This window comes from Lissotriton vulgaris, chromosome 1_2 (assembly GCF_964263255.1).
Source record: "Lissotriton vulgaris chromosome 1_2, aLisVul1.2, whole genome shotgun sequence".
Taxonomy (NCBI): domain Eukaryota; kingdom Metazoa; phylum Chordata; class Amphibia; order Caudata; family Salamandridae; genus Lissotriton; species Lissotriton vulgaris.
In genome coordinates this window covers 31,251,352-31,270,120 of record NC_141686.1, presented here as the reverse complement: position 1 = coordinate 31,270,120, position 18,769 = coordinate 31,251,352, and the positions used below count along the sequence as shown (strand labels likewise).

The following is an 18,769-nucleotide window of genomic DNA, read 5'->3' as shown; positions in this document are numbered from 1 at the left end:
ATATATAAACAAAGGAAGAGTGTCCGTCAGTGAGACGTGGGTGTGATCAAGATAGCACGTATTAGTATGAGGCCAGCTGTAGTTGGTCAATACACTGGGCTAACTTTCTAGAAAAAACAAATTATTTCTTCAAGAAACCCTCACTCACCCTAGTGGTGACATGCTTCATCATCGGGTCCACTCGGGAGATCGAGTACCTCCCGAGTGTGCTACGACGCCAGGAGACTGCGGAGCGGGTTGTTGTGAGAGTGAATGTGAAAAAGAAGGTGTAGTTAAAAATGTCAGAGGTTGTCCCAAAAAATCATTTATTCGCTGGTCAACTTGACATATTAAAATTAATGCTATGTGCAGGGAAACTATCCACAAGAAATACAGGTGTTTCCCTGTTAGGGAAGGTCAACATGTTTCTGCCCTTTAAGTGTGTGAGTTTACAGGGCTTTCGTCAGGACCAGTAAGTGGGTGTTACCTCAACAGGTATAGGCGCGCTAAGGCCTACCCTGCTGTAGGTGTGAAAGTTAAAAACAGTGGCACTATGTGTAAAAAAGTGCGTGAAAATACAAACCAAAGGCTGGGGATTTGCCTCAGTTGCGAGGAGCCCAAAAGTCTGCAGGTAGGTAAAAGACAGACAGACAGACAAGACACGAAACATACAAATGAGCAAATGGTCATTGATGATCACGGTTTTGCCATGCAACTTTAGGTGTGGCGTGGTACGTGCTATCAGACCTATCAATGGCCGTGGTCAGTAGGAGGAGATCACGTTGTAAAATGAAAGTTGTGCCCAAGAACGGTGGTGATGGGCCTCAACTAGGGCCAAGGTAGTGTGACCTGGCGCTATTTACAATGGAGTGGTAAATGCCACGTGGGCTTGCAGTGCTAAGTTCGGCCGTGTGGGCAGCCCTGTAGACTGTCCATAGTTGTAACATTACCTATGAAAACAGTATCGGGAATATTACCCGAAGGGTGAATGTAATATACCAAGGCTGCGTAATAGTAATGCGCAGCCCTGCTGGCCGTGAATTAGAGAGCTTAAGGTGGCACACTAAATGAAAAAACGGTGGCAGAGTCCTCACTTGTATTCAGTATGAACCACGCCCCATAGATTCAGAGGGGGGGTGGGAGCGACAATGGCACACCCTGTCAGGGTAAAGATAGACATACACACAAAGGAGAGATTAAGGATGGTAGGCAGGAGCTCACACCCAAACACTTATCTTGTATTGAAGTCTGGTCGCTTGTACATACGCCCGCAACGCTCAGCACCCTCTCGGCACCTAGCTGTCCCCGCTGGATCTCGTGGATCACGAGCGAGGGACGAGCCCGGCGCTAAGCAACCAAACCATCCCTCCTTTAGACTCTAAAGTCCTGATACTTCTTTGATGGGGCACGGACCACCTTGCGTTTATACCGGTGAGTACCCCCTCACTGGCCTAGAGACCCAACGACAGGCGTGGCAAGCACCATGGGATGGCCCCTGGTATCCCCAAGCCTGCCATCACTCCTTCGTGTGCAGTCCACTGATACTCATTTCAGGAAACTCCTTCTGATAAGACTGCCTTATCGCCAGCATCCTCGTCAGGGTCTTCTTTAATCTCTTTTGTTGTCGAGCAGTTAAGTCTGCATCCACTGCCATACATGTGGGTGCCAGTATCACTTGAAAAATATGTTCCTCATGATCGTTTCTTCTCCTTTGCTGGAAAACACCTGTGGCCTTACTAGAGTCACTCGGCAGGGCCCTGACTCAAAAGGCAACCAGAGTTTGCTCCCTGGGCACCTGTCCTTTACCAACACTGTGGCACCCCTTTTTATTAACTCCTGGTTCAAGGCTCTCTGTTGCTTGCTGACTGTGGCGCTTTGGTTTCTCCAGTGTTGTAGCTGGTACTACTCACACCCATTCTGGTGATGAGGGATACATGTCGGCATATACATGCTTAGCTTAGGGCCAAAACAGTAGTCACAAGGGGGGGGTCTGTCTGTATGCCACTTAGATTAGCCGCTTGAGCAATGTGGATGACCTTTGCCAAGGCTCTCATAAATTGTTTGGCCTCCCCATTGACCCGAGGTCACTGAGGCATGATCTTCTGGTACTTGGTGTACCAAGATTGGAAGTACTCTGTTTACCTCCTGCCCAAAGAATGGGGGCCCATTGTCTGTCCGGATTTCTTGAATAATTCTATGGGTTGCCAAGATCTCGGATAACTTGGGTATCACATCACCAGCCTCTGTTGATTATGCAGTCTCTACTTCTGGATGCTTTGGATTATCATCAGTAACAACTAGCATGTATTGCCCATCAGGCAGGCACCCAAAGTCTGCGCTCGCATGGTGCCAAGGAATCCTGGAGATCTCTTTCATTAGTGCATCAGAGATTGTAGGGTCCCGGTCACCTTGCACATTTCACACCTTTGGATGGTCTGCCAAGCCAGTTCCTCTAGCCGTGGAAAGCAGCCCTTGTTCCCCACCCTACTCTTAGTCTTGACCGTTGGTTGGTGCAAGCTGTGTTCTAGACTACTCGTTGACTACTCAACGAGACTACTTGTAAACTACTCTGCTGTATGACCGGTCAGGGACCTTACATGAGACAACCTTCCACCGAGACTGCCTGTTCATGTCGCACATTGTTAACGGACTTCAGTACTTGACAGGCATCATCAGTCTGGTGGGATGCATTGTTCTTAAGAGTCTTCCAGTCTCTGGATTTAAGTGCTGCCACCGCTAACTGAAGGTAGTAATCAGCTTGTGTTGCTGCCGTTATCTAGGCCATGGACATTGGAAGTGGTCTAAACCATTCCACTAATAATTGACTATATTCCTTCATGTCTAGAGCTATTTCTTCTTCCTCTTGAGTGTCCGGCCGAGGTGCCTTAACAGGTAATCAGTCGGTTTCTGCAATCCCAACTTATATTCCTTGGTGAGCCGGTACTATGGCAGCGGCAGTATAAATTTTTCTATTCAAGGGGGTGGCTTGGACATAGACCCTTGGAACAGGAGGATGAGAGAGGCTTGTGATTTGGGTGTACTGTAAATTGTTGCCCATATAGGTACAGATGCAAGTGCTTGCATCCCCAGTGAATGGCTGGGGCTTCTTTCTGGATGTAAGAATAGCCCTGCTCAGTGGGTGTGAGAGCCTGGCTGGCATATGGCACAGGGTCCACCCCTGCAATCCTGTAGCAATAGGACAGCACCTAGTCCCATGGGTCTAACAACCATGTACAGCTCCAAGTCTTTATTAGGATCAAAGATGCCAAAGTGGTATCTGCAAAGAGAGACCTCTGTGTTTTTGAATGCTTGTTCCTTCGCATCCCCCCACATCCAGAAGGTGGAGGTTCTTTATTTGCCTTATTATTATTATTATTATTATTATATTCTTATATAGCGCCAGAATCGACCCCCGAAGGGGTATCTCCGCGCTTGCCTTGGGAACCCGTCCTGGTTTTTCCCTGTGAGATAGCCCCTACAGGGCTTCCCCAAGGTGAAAGCCAGGCATCCCGCCGCGGGGGCCGTTGTGGAGATTAAGCAAGCTTAATGCCCAGAGTTGCAGAGTGTGAACCCATGATTAGGTCAGGCACCGAAGCGAGAATTATCGAGTCCATGGACATTTGAGCTCAAGACCCTGCCGCGTCGGGAATTGAACCCTGGTCCCGGGTCTGACCTCTGCTTCAGGGTCTGCCTGCTCTAACCAGTGAGCCACACTTCTCCACTTGGCAACTGATGATGCCAAGAGTGGGTATCTAAAGAAGCTGATCTTTTTTTCAAGAATTAGCATTTCTCCTTGTGGAGAGTGAGTATGTTGTCTTTTAATCTCTGGAATACAAAGCATGCTCTTGGAGGGTCAAGGAATAAACTAGAATGTGATCACTGACGTTGAGAACTTCGGGGATCCCAGCCAGCAAATCTCCTAATGTGTCCTTAAACAACTTGGCTGCACTGGATATGCTGAAGTGGAGACATTTCTAGTACCAGCAACCGAGATAAGTTGAGCTAGTGGTAATGTAATGCAACTCAGGTGCAAGCAAGAGCTGCTGGTACCGTGACTGCACTATCTGCAGGGATTGTGAGGTGGCTGTGGTCTACTCATGTCTTTGTTTCCCACCGGGATGTCTCGAGACACTGGGTTAACAGGTTTGACTTTGATCAAACATTGTAAAACTGCCTCTATGTGGGACGGTCTAGCCATGGATAGTTTTTGGGAACGGCCCAAAGTGAGAATGTCTCGCCTAGACTTTCCCGGGTCTTGCAAGATTTGTTCTTAGTTTGATTGACGCACAGCTTTGTATGAATGGAGACCTGAATTCATTCTGTTCGTCTGGGAGGTGAACTTGCTGGCCAGTTCCCTGAGCCAGTGTCTACTGGTTCCGCCAGCCCCTGCCTTGCTTGACTTAGTAGGAATCTTTGAAAGTCTTATTTACTCTTGCTGCCAGTGTGTACATTTCCCAGTGCTCCTGTATATTTTTAGCGTTTCCTCAGTAGCACAATTACCAGAAAATCTCTCTAATCTACACCTTTCTCTATCTTGAATCCAAAATAGAAGTTAAAGAAACTTACGTTCCTTCGATGCACCTTGGCACTTTTTGAATGTTCTGAAAGCAGCTCTCAAATACTAAAAATGAGTGAGTAACAACTGAACTGAATCAGTCAAAATTTAAACAAACCTGGAATGAACTAATATTTATCTAAAACAACAAAAATGGTGGTGCTACTATGAGTTCTACTGTTCCTAGGGGAGGGTTTAAATAGGCGCAATTGGGATGAAGACTTTCACCTTCCCGTGAAAATGTTATTGTCTTTAATTTTTATTTCGAGGTGGTATCTAATTTTTTTGGTGCAGCTTTTACTTCATTAATAAGAAGAGTTTGTTGCTCAAGGAAATCTCATTTTAGATCGAGCCTAGTAGACAATACAAGTGCTATCTGCTGCAAGACATATAGTAGTTTACCAAACTTGGAACCTGTCATGGCTTGCTATTGGTTGTCTTTCCCGTCAATCTTTGCTTGCTTCTTAATTATGTCCCAACTTGTCAATGTTGTGCTTGTCCCTCCCGTGGCGCATTCCCTCTTTAGCATCTCTTTGATGGACTCGGGCCGGACAGGCTGTAGCGAGCATCTGGCGTTTTCCCAGTGGGCCGGAAGAGTGGGGGACGGTTTTTGACCCATGGTGACCGCTTTTGTTATAAGGGGCTGGTTTTGCGGCAGTGCTGCGTTATCGGTCCCCTGTAACAAATGTGGCAGCCGTGTTTGACACTAGCACATGCCCACAGCCCTCTACACCTTCCCCTCCCCACCCACTGGGGGAGGGACAGAGCTTCTCTGTACCACCCCCCACCCCTTCAAGGGGGGGGGGAGGGTCGAGTGCAATTGTCAGGGCTGGTTTCGGGTCCCAGTCCGGCCGTGAATGGACTGCTCACTCTGCTTTCATTGCTTGCTTTTCAAGCACTACTTTATTGTGTCCAGTACGCCGTACCAGTACATGAGTTTTTGAGCTGTCTCCCTTGTGTACTTCTCTCCCTCTGCACTTTGACTTACTCTCTAGTCTTGTCAAGCACGCCCATGTCCTGCACCCCATTGCTTTCCCACACCCTTCATGCTGCTTCGCTCACCTGTGCCCTCCGTCACTCTCCCTGATGTTGCTGCACCCCTCCTGCACCTTCAGTGTTGTTTCCACCATCCATGTGTTGCTTCCGACACCCCTCTGTTGTTCAGTTGTCCTGTGTTGCTTCAGCGTCCCCGAACCCACTCCTTACTTTGGCCATTCTGAACAGCATTAAGGAAGCTGTGCAACGTGGTTAACCACTGGACAAGCCGAAAGGTCTCAAAGGTGAAACCAATACTTCTTAAAGGATTGCCTTTTAGACATTAAACCCAGCCCAAAGGTAATGAACACAGATATGGCTTATGATGGCACTGTCAACAGATATGGCTTATGATGGCACTGTCCTTCCATCACACCCCATGCTACGTTATCTCGTGCGCCTCTCTCAACGCTCAAATACAGCACAGCACAGACCTATGCTGGACCTCTGCTTCAGGCCATATAAGCCTCTCAAGGAAGAAGCTCAAGAAACCCTTCTCAGTCGTGGTTCTTTTTCCAGGGATAGGAATGTGTTTACAATTACATTCATTGTGCTGGGCACCCAGCCACGGATCCGGAGACCCAGATTTACGCCGTGTTTCAGAACAGATGTTTCCATCAGAGTTCTTCGCAGCTTCTGGCACTTATTGCACAGATACTATTTCTTTTTCTTAACAGCCAATACCGATGGATCGTTAAGGTAGGCTTAGGGATACCAGCTCAGTAAGGCAGAATGTTTGTGAAACAGGTTACGTTTCAACGTTGCATTAAAGGGCAGGACATCTATCCTATGTATGCTCCACTAGATTTCTCTATGTTAAATTTCTCGCAAGTCCTCCCTTGTAGTTTTTTGGGAGAGGAGGTCGGTCTCTTGTAGAACTCCTTCGATGGAATATATTTTATATTTAATATTAAATGTCTTTCTTGATATAACCTTGTCGCCTTTTAGTAGGAGGCAGGACACAGAATATACACACACACACACTTGCCTTTCATGTTGGAAATTAGAGGCATCTGCACCATGACGCAACTGACAAGGAGCGTGAGTGATGCAGTAGAAACATCTCCTCCAGACCCAGGAGATATAAGGGAGATGTTTTCTTTCACTTTCCTTGGGTCTAGGAGAAGCGGCCAATCTTAGCCTCGGCCCTGATGGGCATGTGTACAAAGAATTGCAGAAGCTTGTCTTGCTGCTGCAGTGAGAGTAGGAAGAGGTTCCAGTTGTGAAACATCCTGATCTGCACTCACACCCCCCATGGCACACATGAAATCCATTGGTAAAAAGTGACTCCTTTGTGGTGATGTGAGCCAAAGGCCTTTGAGTCCTCCTCCGTCCCACCCCTTGGTAGATTTGCCTTGTCCCTCAGACCCACGGAGCTAGCCTGTGTTTAAATCAATGCAAGTATATACAGACATCATGAATTGACAGGTGTTCATAACATAAATAGCAGGCCATGTTCTACCCTTTCGGGGGCAAGGCCATGGATCATACAACCATACCTCAAGGAGGAAACCTGCAACAGTGGATGACGAAACATATTCCGTTTTGTCTGGAAAAATCTGGTCTGTTCTTTCTTTATTGCGTTCAGAGACTAAAGATGACAGAGCTTACAGCAGAATGCAGCCACACACCCAACCACCACTGCATTTCAGGGCGATATTGCCTTTAAACTGCAGCTCGTGTGCAATGCTGTGTAATCCTCCTGCTGCTGATGTTAACAGAGCTGGTGTCCTCGCCTGTGTCACTTACAGGCCGCTCTCCAAGAAGGACAGAAGAAACTGCACCTTCCTTTGGTGTGGAAGATGTGCTGCTCACGTTTGGTCATTTGTCTGGGGTGCTGGTACCACCGATCCTGGTTTGCTGCCCCTTTTGACAGTCTTTCTTGCTGTTCGCATGGTGCGCAGCAGCTGGTCAGGCCTGGCGGTTTCCTAGGGATGAACACCTGTGCCTGCAGGCGTTGCCATTGTGCTGCGTTTCCTTTGGCACACACACCCAGTGCGCCTGACACTGCACTGGGAATGCTGGCTGCGACGGGGCTGCCCCGGCCGCAACCTTGCTTTCCTGTAGAAGTCTCATTTTTGTCGTTCTGCACAGAAACACTGATCCAGCACTCTGAGACGTGAGAAACAGCCTGCAAGAATGACGCCTTTATAGTGCCGTGCACGCTTAGTTTCAGAACTTTCTAGTGCAAATTGTTGATTTGTCCTTGTTGCCGGGTTGCTTTGACTGTTTCTCTTGGTGTGACTGTGCAGGGGGCTCATATTTTGCTGTCGGCGAGTTTTTCTTGTGACACAGCCTCCTATTTGCGGTGCTTCCATCCGTTCTAGGCGTGGCCATAAGTGGAAAATCGCTCCTGCCACACCTATAAAACTTACATTGACGTGGGACTTTTCTTTAAGGACAAGCAAAGGTCAAAGAATAGTCTTTTGGGGTGCTTTACTCCATTCCTCTGGCCGTGAATGTTAGTAGAGATCAATTAGAAAGCTACATATCATATTTTGATAGTTGCGGTCTACACTGTGGCGTACTATTCTACATTTCAAGGCATATACCTTTATCCATGCAAACTGAGTGTAACAAAGTAGTTACATTTATACATCACAGTGAACACCTGTAGACAAAGCAAACCGAGTACAACAAGCAGTTGTCGTTACACACCCTAATGAGCACATGTCGACACATTGTTTAAGCACGCATAAAGATGCGCCAGGCCCAATAGGCTCCACATTGCCATTGTTGGGTGTGGGGAGAGGCCAGGAGTCATGGGGGGCAATGCCCCAGTGCTCCTGGTGCCTATCCTCATGAGAGCAGTCTTCGGAGAACACCCTCTAGTTGCAGCCATGGAGACAGCTGTGGATGCCCTCATACCCTCTTCTCTGCCCCTAAATGTGTGCACTCTGTGGGCAACTGAGATGGGCGGGGTGTGCCGTAATAAGTAAAAGAAAGTGCTCCCACTCAGGAATCCACGGTGTTATTAAACATGTCTAAAATTCACCTAGTCCCTACCATTAACTAAATCTGTTCTCGTTTGACAGATAACACACAGAAGTGTCTCAGTCAGTCAACAAAAAAAACGACAACATTCAGTAGCCCTGTGTGAAAATGTAAGTCATTGCTGTGCATCAAATTTGCATTTAATTTCCCCTGTCTTATTGCTACAGGAATATTGACTTTGAACCTCTGTGTCTCATTTCTGTGTCTTTCTCGTCTGTCATGTATGTCAATTTGTGCCCAATAGTCTATGCCTATCCATGGCTGAGGGAGGTAGCGGGGGTATCGGAACTGTGAAGTTGGAAACTCAAAAAAGAGCGCGGTAAGTGAGGTCAGAGACATGGTGAAATGCTCACACCACGGTCAACTGTGATTTGGGGACAAAAGGAAACTTTGAAGGGAAGATATTTGAAAGCGCATTTGGTGTGATTTATTGTGCTTTTGTGTAAACCCATCTAGCCGGCTGACATAATGATGAAACATCCTACATCTATCCGTGGCAGAGGACCATAGGCCCCTCCTTTTGCTGCTTCTTTTAATGCATTTCAACAACCATCTCTTGGCTGTTTTCGGATTCTAGTTCCTCCGGCATCAACAAATAATAGTAACAGTAAATATACTTAAGGAAAGCCTCTATCACAGTAAGCTCAGATGGATAGAATTTAAAAGCATATTCTTATGTTACAAATCCCATCACATTACCTTAATCCTGAGTTTAGGACCTGGTGGTTATGGAAGATATCCTTGAGCTACAGTCACGGCAAAATAAATTCACTGTTTTATCCTTGTTTTTTGGGGTAGAGGCCATGTCTCAGGTGTCCATTTTAGGCCTGGTATTGTGACCTATGACCGTGGACCTTTGGAAACATAACATAACATGGTTTTATTGCCAATATGTTGATGCCATGAACCTTGCAGGTTCATATTTTCCATGCCGGGTGTAGTATGAATTTATTTTGCTTGTATGATTTAAATATCGTTACTAATGATCTTGTTTAGCCACAATCTATATGTGGCGCTTTGGGAAACAGAATTCTTATTTCTAACATTGTGCTCTATATGTCTGCAATCCTCACATCTCCTTCATACAAGAGTGCACAGCGAATGCGGTCTTTTTAGACATTTTTGCCTAGTTCAAGATGCCCATGTTCTAGCTATAGCTAAGAAGGGGCATCTCTATCTCGCGAAACTCTATGATGGAGGATAGGATTCTCCTGCCCATAGACTTGGATTTGGAAAGGATGCAAGGGTAGAAGATTGAATAGGAAAGTCTATCTAGGGTTGAGCAACGCTTCACACAATGACCGAAAACGGCATGAGATTCTGTTGGATTGCTTTTATAAGATTCTAGGTGTTTTCTTTGTGTTCTAATTTTTTATTAATTTGCCTTTGCTAATGCTCTCATATTTATTGCATTAATTGATTGACATATTCATACACTAGAGCATGATGAAGATTTGTAGATACAAGAGTGTTGTGTTCCTTATGTTCTCTAAACCAAGAAGGGCTCACTTATAAATACCTCTGCTAGGGTCTCTCGCAGATCTGTACACGCTCCATGCTGACATGTTGGTTCATTAGACTCCTGTTCATTCACCCTACTCTGCAGATTCTCAGACCATCTCCACAAGTCTGGAGGCCAAACGAAGTCTACTGGGAGGGGTGCAACTTGCGCTTGTAGCATTAAAAGCCTGTTTTCTGATGAAAGGTGCTTATCTTTGCAAAAAAGCATTATTCGTTACTGGCATTCTCTATTAATGGGGTTATTTTTGGTATCTTTCAGACACCAAGACAGGCAATGAGTTTTTGAAGCTTTCCTTGAAGCTAAATTTGGCTGAAGGGCTGACTAATATTTTATATTTAAAGCCACAAGAACTGAACTCAAGTGTTTCAGAGAAAATGTGTGTTTCATTAGGAACAGAGCAGTAAAAACCCATGCTAAAATAAAAGCTAGCAGTGGCAACTGCTCCTGGGCAGCAGTAGTGGGGCGGGATGGGGGTGAGGGGGTTTAAAAAAAAGACATCTGCTGGCCGCTTTGCCACCACCTCTCCTCTGTCTTCTTCCTTCGCTTTGTACAGGAAGCACCTAGGCTCCCCTAAGCCAATCACATCGCTGAAATACAGCGTTGTGTTTAGTCTGAACGCTGGGGTTCGACACTCAGACAGAGACTGGGGAGCCTGCGCATGTTCTCCACCCACGCTGTATAATACAGCCAGTGGAGAACATGCATAGTGCGCATGACTGTTTGGCTGGCCCAAGACGGCCAGCCAAACAGTCATGCACACTTAGAAAGTGCCACCACCACCCCTGAATCCCCACTCTACCCCCACTCTATCCAGCCCCGCAAAACTGCCTCAGCACAGAAAAATAAATGTATAATAACATTGTGTTATCGTTTTATTTTTCCTTTTTTTTGCAATAGTGGATGAGCCACCCCTGAAAGCTAGTGCTCTTGCGAACGCCATTCAACCACTTTCCCCAAGTCTCAAGAGAGACAAGGGCGGCAGTAAAGTGGCAGCTGATGGTCCTCCATTTTTGCCACCTTCTCTTGCTTCTCCGGGATCTCTGTAGGATGTTGATAAAGTGATGGAAGGAGGGAATTTGCATGGCCTTTTTGCTCCACCAGCCACCACCTCACAGTGCTCCATTTTGAAATAAATAAGTACAGTGGCCTCCAAGGACCAACCCTCTGTGCTTCCGAATACCATGTTTCTACATACAAAATCTGTCCAGTCTTTACCTCACCTTGTGCCTCTTTCTTCCCCCACCCTACACTGCCTGTCTCTTTGTCTCATACTTATGGCTTCTTTTTATTCACTTCTTTCTCAAGTTGTCGCTGTAATCCTATGTTTCTCTTCTTCCTTCTTGTTCCCTTCTTTGCCATTTCCTCACTTGCTCAAAGTCTGATGATCAATAATTCCTGGCACCCAAAAAAATGAGAACTCTTGCCTACCACCTACAACCACCAGCACAAAATAAGCACAGCCGCTCTGCTGCCAACCATTCTTCTCCAGAACCATTGATTTTTTTTTTGTAAAACTTTTTTATTAATCAGCACCAGCATATCAATCACATTACAGAGGAGTAATAATGGAAACACAAGTTGACAATAGGTTACATTAATTGGTACAAAAAGGTCATTCGGAAGGTCTAGGGCGAGGGGGGGGATCTTCCCCAATGGGGGAGAGAGGCGGCTGACCTATATCTCCACAATACGAATTCCACATGCTCCATACACGATACACGCGCCCACTTCTTAGGACAACCACGGGCTACATATACAGTTTTTTCTCTGAACACTGCCCAGTCTAAGTCCTTCTCCCAGTCGCCCACCTCTGGAGGCTGAGACGCTCCCCACCTCTGAGAAATGTTTCTCTTAGCAAGCATAATCCCCAGACTGGCCCACCGTAGCAAGCAATCATTCAAATCATTTGGCTCCCAAATATTCAGTAGACATCTATGTGTGTTCAGGCTGAGTTGCGTGGACAGGACAGTGTTAATTACATGATGTACACTACGCCAATAAGGTTGAATACGAACACAGTCCCAAATTATGTGCATAAAGGTACCTGTTTGGCCACAGCCACGTCTACAGTTCCCCTCATCCATTCTCCCCATCTGCACCAGTTGGGGACCAGTCACATACACCCTATGGTGTATTTTGAGCTGAACAAGTCGGAGGCGTGCAGGTATTGCCACGACTCTAGGCGAGGACACGGCCTCCTGCCATTCCTCGTCGTCATCTCAGTTCCATCACTGGACCACTTCCCCCGAAGCGATTTGAGGGGCCTGGCATGTTGTTTATTAATTTCATATATATTAAGGATATGGTGTTGTCAGGGACGAGAACATCTAAAACTCTGTCCTCCAGTGGAGAGGACTCCGGAAAGATGCTACCGCGCTGTAGGTGGGAACGCAAAGCGTGCCTAACCTCTGTGTAACGGATAAATTCTGAGTTTGTTCATTTGAATTGCTGCTGTAAAGTAGCGAATGGTTTAACATCAGTTTTATCCCATAGATCACTTATTTGCGAGATTCCTATAAGGTCCCACTTGTCGAACCCTTTGCTTTTCCACAGGCTACCCAGTTGTTCGGAGTCCCACAATGGTGTCCCGAGAGTAAGCCTGCGACTCCATCTGAGTCATTTAGTTGCTGCGTGCCAGACTTGAACTGCGTGTTTGGTGGGGCCTGTGAGAGCAAAACAGTGCGGCCCGTAATAAAGGGCTCTATAATAGTTCCCACCCGGTAGGAGCCACATATCCATGTAATAACCTGGGTTTCCCGGGCAGGTGTAGGTGTCATGGTTTATAGCCGCCAGATGGGCCGCCCAATAATACTACTTAATGTTGGGAGGCTAATGCCTCTGTCATACCAATTTAAAGTGAGCTTTTTGAGGGCAATACGTGGCTTTCCACTCCACAGCAAGTCCCGTTGGAGACCCTCCACCTCCCTGAAGTAGGACGCTGGGACCAGGTCTAGGGAATTCTGTAGCGCATATAAGAACCGTGGCAAAGACATCTTAAAAAGGGCCGCGTTTCCCAGCAGGGAGAGCAGAATCGATTTCCATTTGCTAATGTCCTTACACAGCCTAGCCAGGAGGGGAGTAAGTTTTGGGAATAACGAAGTGATGTGTTTAGGGAGAGAAAGATCACTAGATATTTAAAGCCATCTGTACATAATTGTATTGGGCATCTCCTCGGCGGGAAGGGCTCGGAGAAGTCAAGTAAAGCAGGATATCGTCCGTGTAGAGTAAGATGCGGTCCTCCCAATCTGGGGACCAGCACATGCCTCGGATCATTGGGTCGTTGCGTATCCACGCCTTCAATGGTTCCAAGGATAGGGCAAACAGGAGGGGGGACAACGGACATCCTTGCCGGGTACCCCGGCCCAGTTCAAGGGTGGCAGATTTCATGTTGTTGACCACTACTTAGGCTAGCAGTTTAGCATATAAGAGCTCTACCCATCGAATGAAGTTCGGGCCGAACCCAAACTTTTCCAGTACCGCCCAGAGATACGGCCATTCAATGGCATCAAAAGCCATAGTTGCGTCTAGGGAGACTATTACAGCTGGTTCTAGGATGGGGACCGCTCTGCCCAGCACTCCATGTACCCTTTGCAGGTTAAGCGCTGTATTACGATGCATAATAAAACCCGATTGATGTGAATGGACTAGAGTCTCGATAACTGTAATCAGTCGGTTGGCCAATAGTTTAGCTAAAATCTTGGGCTCCGTGTTCAGGAGGACGATCGATCTGTACGACCCACAGTCCGTTCTAGGTTTCCCCTCTTTGTGAATGGTAATAATGGTGGCTGTCCTCTGGTCAACTGGTAGGAACCCTCCCAGACCGTTAATGACCTAAACTTGTAGCCCCAATGGTGTCTAACTCTCATAGGGACACTATGCACACAGCTCCGGTTTTCCCCTCTGACACTGAGAGCAGAGAGCAGGGGTTCAAAAGGGGAGCTGGGGAGAAGGCTGAGAGGGTGCCAGGCGAGGTGGCAGCATGCCTGTTATATTTTTGAACATTTGGACAGGGAGGAGTTGTAAAGATTAGGAAAGGGTGGTGGGGATGTGTCATAAGTCACTGGGAATTTATTATATTTCAGGTACAGCTGAGGATGGGTCTGAGAATGTAAAGCCAGGTTCTGCCTGGCTGTGCCATAACTAATAGATGTCAACTGTCCCGTTTTTGCTGGGACAGTCCCGGCAAGTTGGAGACTGTCGCTGGTAATTCACTATCCCGGGGCAGTCTCGGCAATTGCACTTACATGTTACTGAAACTTGTACAAGACATTTTAGCTCACGTTTCTCTAGGAACCACATCAGACCAGTGCCTCCTGAAGGTATCATTAAGTACCTCAGGAAGTGGCAGGCTCCACGTAGAGTGACTATGATAACACATGGCAGTAGCAGGCAGGCCGAGGCGCCGCTCCGAGGGTCGACAGGCTTAATTGGGAACTAAATTGTATGTTGGGAAGAAACGTGATACCCCTGATCTATTTCAGTGATGCCGCATATTTTGTACCTAAGAAATTTAACGTAACACGATTCTCAGCCTGTTGATGTCAATGCAGCATTACTCCGGGAGAAGGCGCAATCAACTTATAGTCAATCACTGGCTACACTTGTGGTTGTCAATCATCTAGCCACGCCCCCTACCAACAGCTGCAGCAGCCCAAACACAGCTTTGCTGACCGCTGGAGGGCTGCGGGAGGTGCTGTAGTGCCAGGTAAACCGGTCCGGGAGGAGGTGATAAATTATCTGTATCCATCTCAAGGCCCTGGTAGAGATATCTAGAGGGTGTGGGACACGGGCGTCACTGCTGTATGTTTAGAGTGTATTTTAATAGTACGAGTGTGCCTCAACCTCGCGGAAGATACTGCAGAAACTTTGGAAATACTTTCAGCGAACATTCCCACAACTGCAACATGTGCAAGAAATAGAGCTTGAGTACAGGAGGGTTTCACTGTTCCTGAAGATGATATAAACTGCACGTACATGTACTGGGATGAGCAGCGCTACAAAACAAATTAAATATTTGTGTTAGAGGGACTGTGGAGAGATGAGAGGCACTGTTGGACTGTGGTTGTGAGGGAAGCCATGGAGAACGAGATCATGGGGCACCAAAAGAGATTGTTGCACTGGGTAACATCTGCTGGTCCTGAGAGAGTGAGTAAGTAATGTCTGTCACTGTGCTGTTTGAGATTGATAGTTGTGTCCAGTTTGGATGGGATGTTAACAGTCTTGACTGAATATATGTATGAACTTTTGTTGTGAGCTGACGAGGAGACGGATAAGCCACAATTGAAGTTCCAAGTAAGTAAGGACATTGAAAGGTCCGGCCGGCGTATCGCTCCATGCTCCTAACCAAGAAACTGGACTTATAAAACCCTTGTAGACACATCTACTATCTCGCAGAGCTGGATAATTTTTATCAATAAATCAAGAACTGTGTCGCATGAAGTGACCAAGAAACCGCTATAGATCTCAGCAACAACTTACAAAGGGATCGCTATTGGGAACAAGCATTTCATATGAACACCTAAACCTATATTTGGATCACTCAATAAATCAACAATACTCGCTTTCTATATCCCCTGGATACTTGTGTGGTCTGATTGGAAGTGGCCCTGAAGAAGGTGGCCTTGAGCCGCCGAAACACGCGTCGACCAAGTGCGGGTTCTCACATTGATCTTTGAGATCTGCATTCATGATTTTACTTCTTTGTTTCTAATGGTGTGGTAGTGTATGGAGTTAGAGTGAGAATGTTGAGATTGTTGTGAATGAGAGTGGATGCTGACATTTTCTTTTTCTACCAGGGAGTGAATGATTCATGTATCTCTATATATAGCAACCATATTTTGCACTTATTTTTGACTTTTATGCACTTTATTATGCTTCTCTATGTTTACACTATTTATATATTATTAAAAAAATGTTTTGTCTTCATAAAAATCGATAATTCTGCAATATATGATAAACTGATAAAGGAATGTTAATCGATGCAAATCAATGGAATTTATATTTATAATCATGAAATAAACCATATATATTTTTTGAAAGAATGCAAGTAATTTTTGAGCATCTGTCACCAAAATCTGATTAATCAATTGAAGTATTGTTGTACCACTATTATGTGGTAGATAAGGGAAATTTGCTCTCTTTGTCATGTTGAACTTTAATAGCGCATTGCTTATTTTATAATGCAAGTGACAATCCGTGACAGTATTTTAAATAGGTGGAGTTAAATTATGGTAATTGTGTGGGCTGGGTAGAGTTTTGGGGCAGTGGTTGTGGTAAATTTTCAAGTTAGTGATTGATAGCTGTACTGCAAAGTGTCCCTGGAATTTTTTTTTCAAATGTTGGCAACTATGCATGACTCTGCTGCCCCTGATCCACTGTATCCGGTGAGAAGACGACGAGTTTGCAGTCTGACGGAACATTTTATTGTATATGGATAGCTCTCAACATAGTGGCATTTTGCTTTTTGGGGATAGGATTGAGATAATGGACTACTCCAACTGTGTTCTCTTTTCTCCTCGATGTCACTTGGAAACCCTTGTTAGATAGCACCCCATCATTGAGATGTACCCTTGTATAATTCTATATGTTGACTGCTTATCTGGACACACAGACACCTCATTTTTTTAGAGAGAGTTCAAGGGCATGGCTTTTCGGAATACCACCCTCCCACCCACTCGCGTCAGTCACACCTAAGACAACTTAACCTTCTATCCTGCCTCACTTGCCTTCCCCTTGCCATCATCTGTTTTTAGTTGGGCCCAACACCCCGAGTGTTGAGGGAAATCTCAGACTCACAGTTCCCAAATCTCTCAACCTGTACCCAAAGCTTCACCAAGAGGCGTGCCAGCCGAGGGTGACGCTTCTGGGTTGTAATGTGCCTCTGGTTACAGCCTTCTCTCACATTAAGAAGTTATCACAGAGGCTGGAGTTGGGGATTGTGGCCTCCAGCAACTATTCGAAGAATGTTGTCTTGTTTCCATTGTACTTCTGAACTGTAAATTTACTCAAGAGGCTTCCTGGAACAACCTGACAACTGCAGTGAAACACTATACGCCAATAACTGTGTACTCCATTGACATTGTGATGAATAAACTCCCCCGAGAACGGATAGCTGAGGTAGTATGCATTGGAGACCTTTTGTCCCACAGCTGCCGAATCCACCTGCCATTTAGGCTGGTGGTGGCATGGCTAGGGCGTAGTTAAAGTCAATTTTACAGATTAAAATAAGGGGAAAATCCTTGCAACAAATGTGGGTGTTTTAAGAAGACTGAGACGTAACAGGAATGAGGCTGCCACGACATATTTCTCAGGCACAACATCCATTGTTGAAGCAAGTATTTGTCAGGTTCAGGTTTACAAAGCTACCTCTCTAACCAATCCAATTCGAGCTATCCTTCCTGTAACTTCTAGAGTGACTGGTCCTAGGGACTGAAGACGGAAACTGCACTTCTTGCTATCTCTCTACACTGATATCTAAGACTTTTTAATCAAAAGACATTGTTGAAGGTTAATGATGCCTTAGACTTCTGTCTAGGAGGAGCTATGAAGTTTCATCTTTGTGGTATTATAGTGTAAAAAGTGTGCTGTTCTGCTTAGAGGGATTGGAATGTACTGTGTGTGAATCTTTGTGTCAACCACATGGTGCACTTAACAACTGACATGCAAGGCAGGACAGATTGGACAGGTTCTCTGAAAGTAGGTGAGCGGCATTCTTTAGTCCACATTGTCCCAGTGACAGCCTGGGTGATTGTTTGTTTATGAAGCTGAGCTCAGAGCATCACTAGGCCAAAGGGAGAGGAACCAGTACTTTATCTCCAGCTCCTGCCTGTTGCCCGCATTCAGGTCACCGGGCTCCGTCGTTGGTTGTTCATCAGCAGCATGGCTGACACTTCGCAGGATAATACTGGTGAGACTTGTGGTGGTCTTTTTATTTGTTTGGTCATGCACGCTTGGTGGTTGCTGTGTGTCTAACAGAGGCAGGAGGTTAGGAAATGTAAAGCTGGTGAAGGCATGCGTGCGGTGATGTCTGATGGACTTCGGAACGCAGGATGTATCGGACCCAAGGAGAGACCCCCCTCTGTACTTTTGTGATTGTGAACTCTGGAAGTGCATCCAGACCTAGCCCTGGGCTGCAGATGATGCTCACGGACTTTCTATCCTTGTGGAATGGAAGCACATGCTCCATGAAGCTGCACAAATCAGCCCTAGTCCGTACTACCAATTGATATTGAATGAAGGTGTGTGTGGGGGTGTAGGATATGAATACATGTGCATCTTGTTTGATGGCAATCCCATAATGCTGTGATACCATTTCATGCCCATGCAGGTGCGGTCATGCATTATCCAGGGTCAACACCTCCCTTATGTGGTGGCGTAATCCTGATGTGTGTGTCTGCATTCATTTAATTCTGAAAACGAGCACCGACTTGATGTTAAAATATGTGTTAATGTTGATTATTGGATCATTCATTACATGACATATTTTGACTGCTGTGGTTTAAAAGTGGGGTTCCTCGATGTCTTTTTCAACCAGTTGATGTAGAAATGTTTTCTGTATTAAAATGAAAGTTGAAGATGCCTGCTGGGAAGGTGGCATACCTTCCTAAATGTTTGACACCGTGACTCAGAAGACGAGATCAGACTACCAGAAGGTATCTGCTGTAACCTGTGGTTGTTGCTATGCA

General features: G+C 46.0%; 1 protein-coding gene across 4 annotated transcripts in view; it reads left to right on the top strand.

Moving 5' to 3' along the window:
• The window catches only part of FGD4 (FYVE, RhoGEF and PH domain containing 4), a 600,857-nt gene that overhangs the window by 326,192 nt on the left and 255,896 nt on the right, over positions 1-18,769 (top strand). Inside the window, exon 1 of one of the 4 annotated variants that reach the window (XM_086952771.1) lies at positions 17,949-17,991. The exons of the other annotated variants lie outside the window; for them this stretch is intronic. Coding sequence (XP_086808897.1) covers positions 17,964-17,991 — 28 coding nt within the window. The 5' untranslated portion in view covers positions 17,949-17,963. Of the gene's footprint in view, positions 1-17,948; positions 17,992-18,769 lie in introns of those variants that run through there. 4 annotated transcript variants of the gene reach the window in all.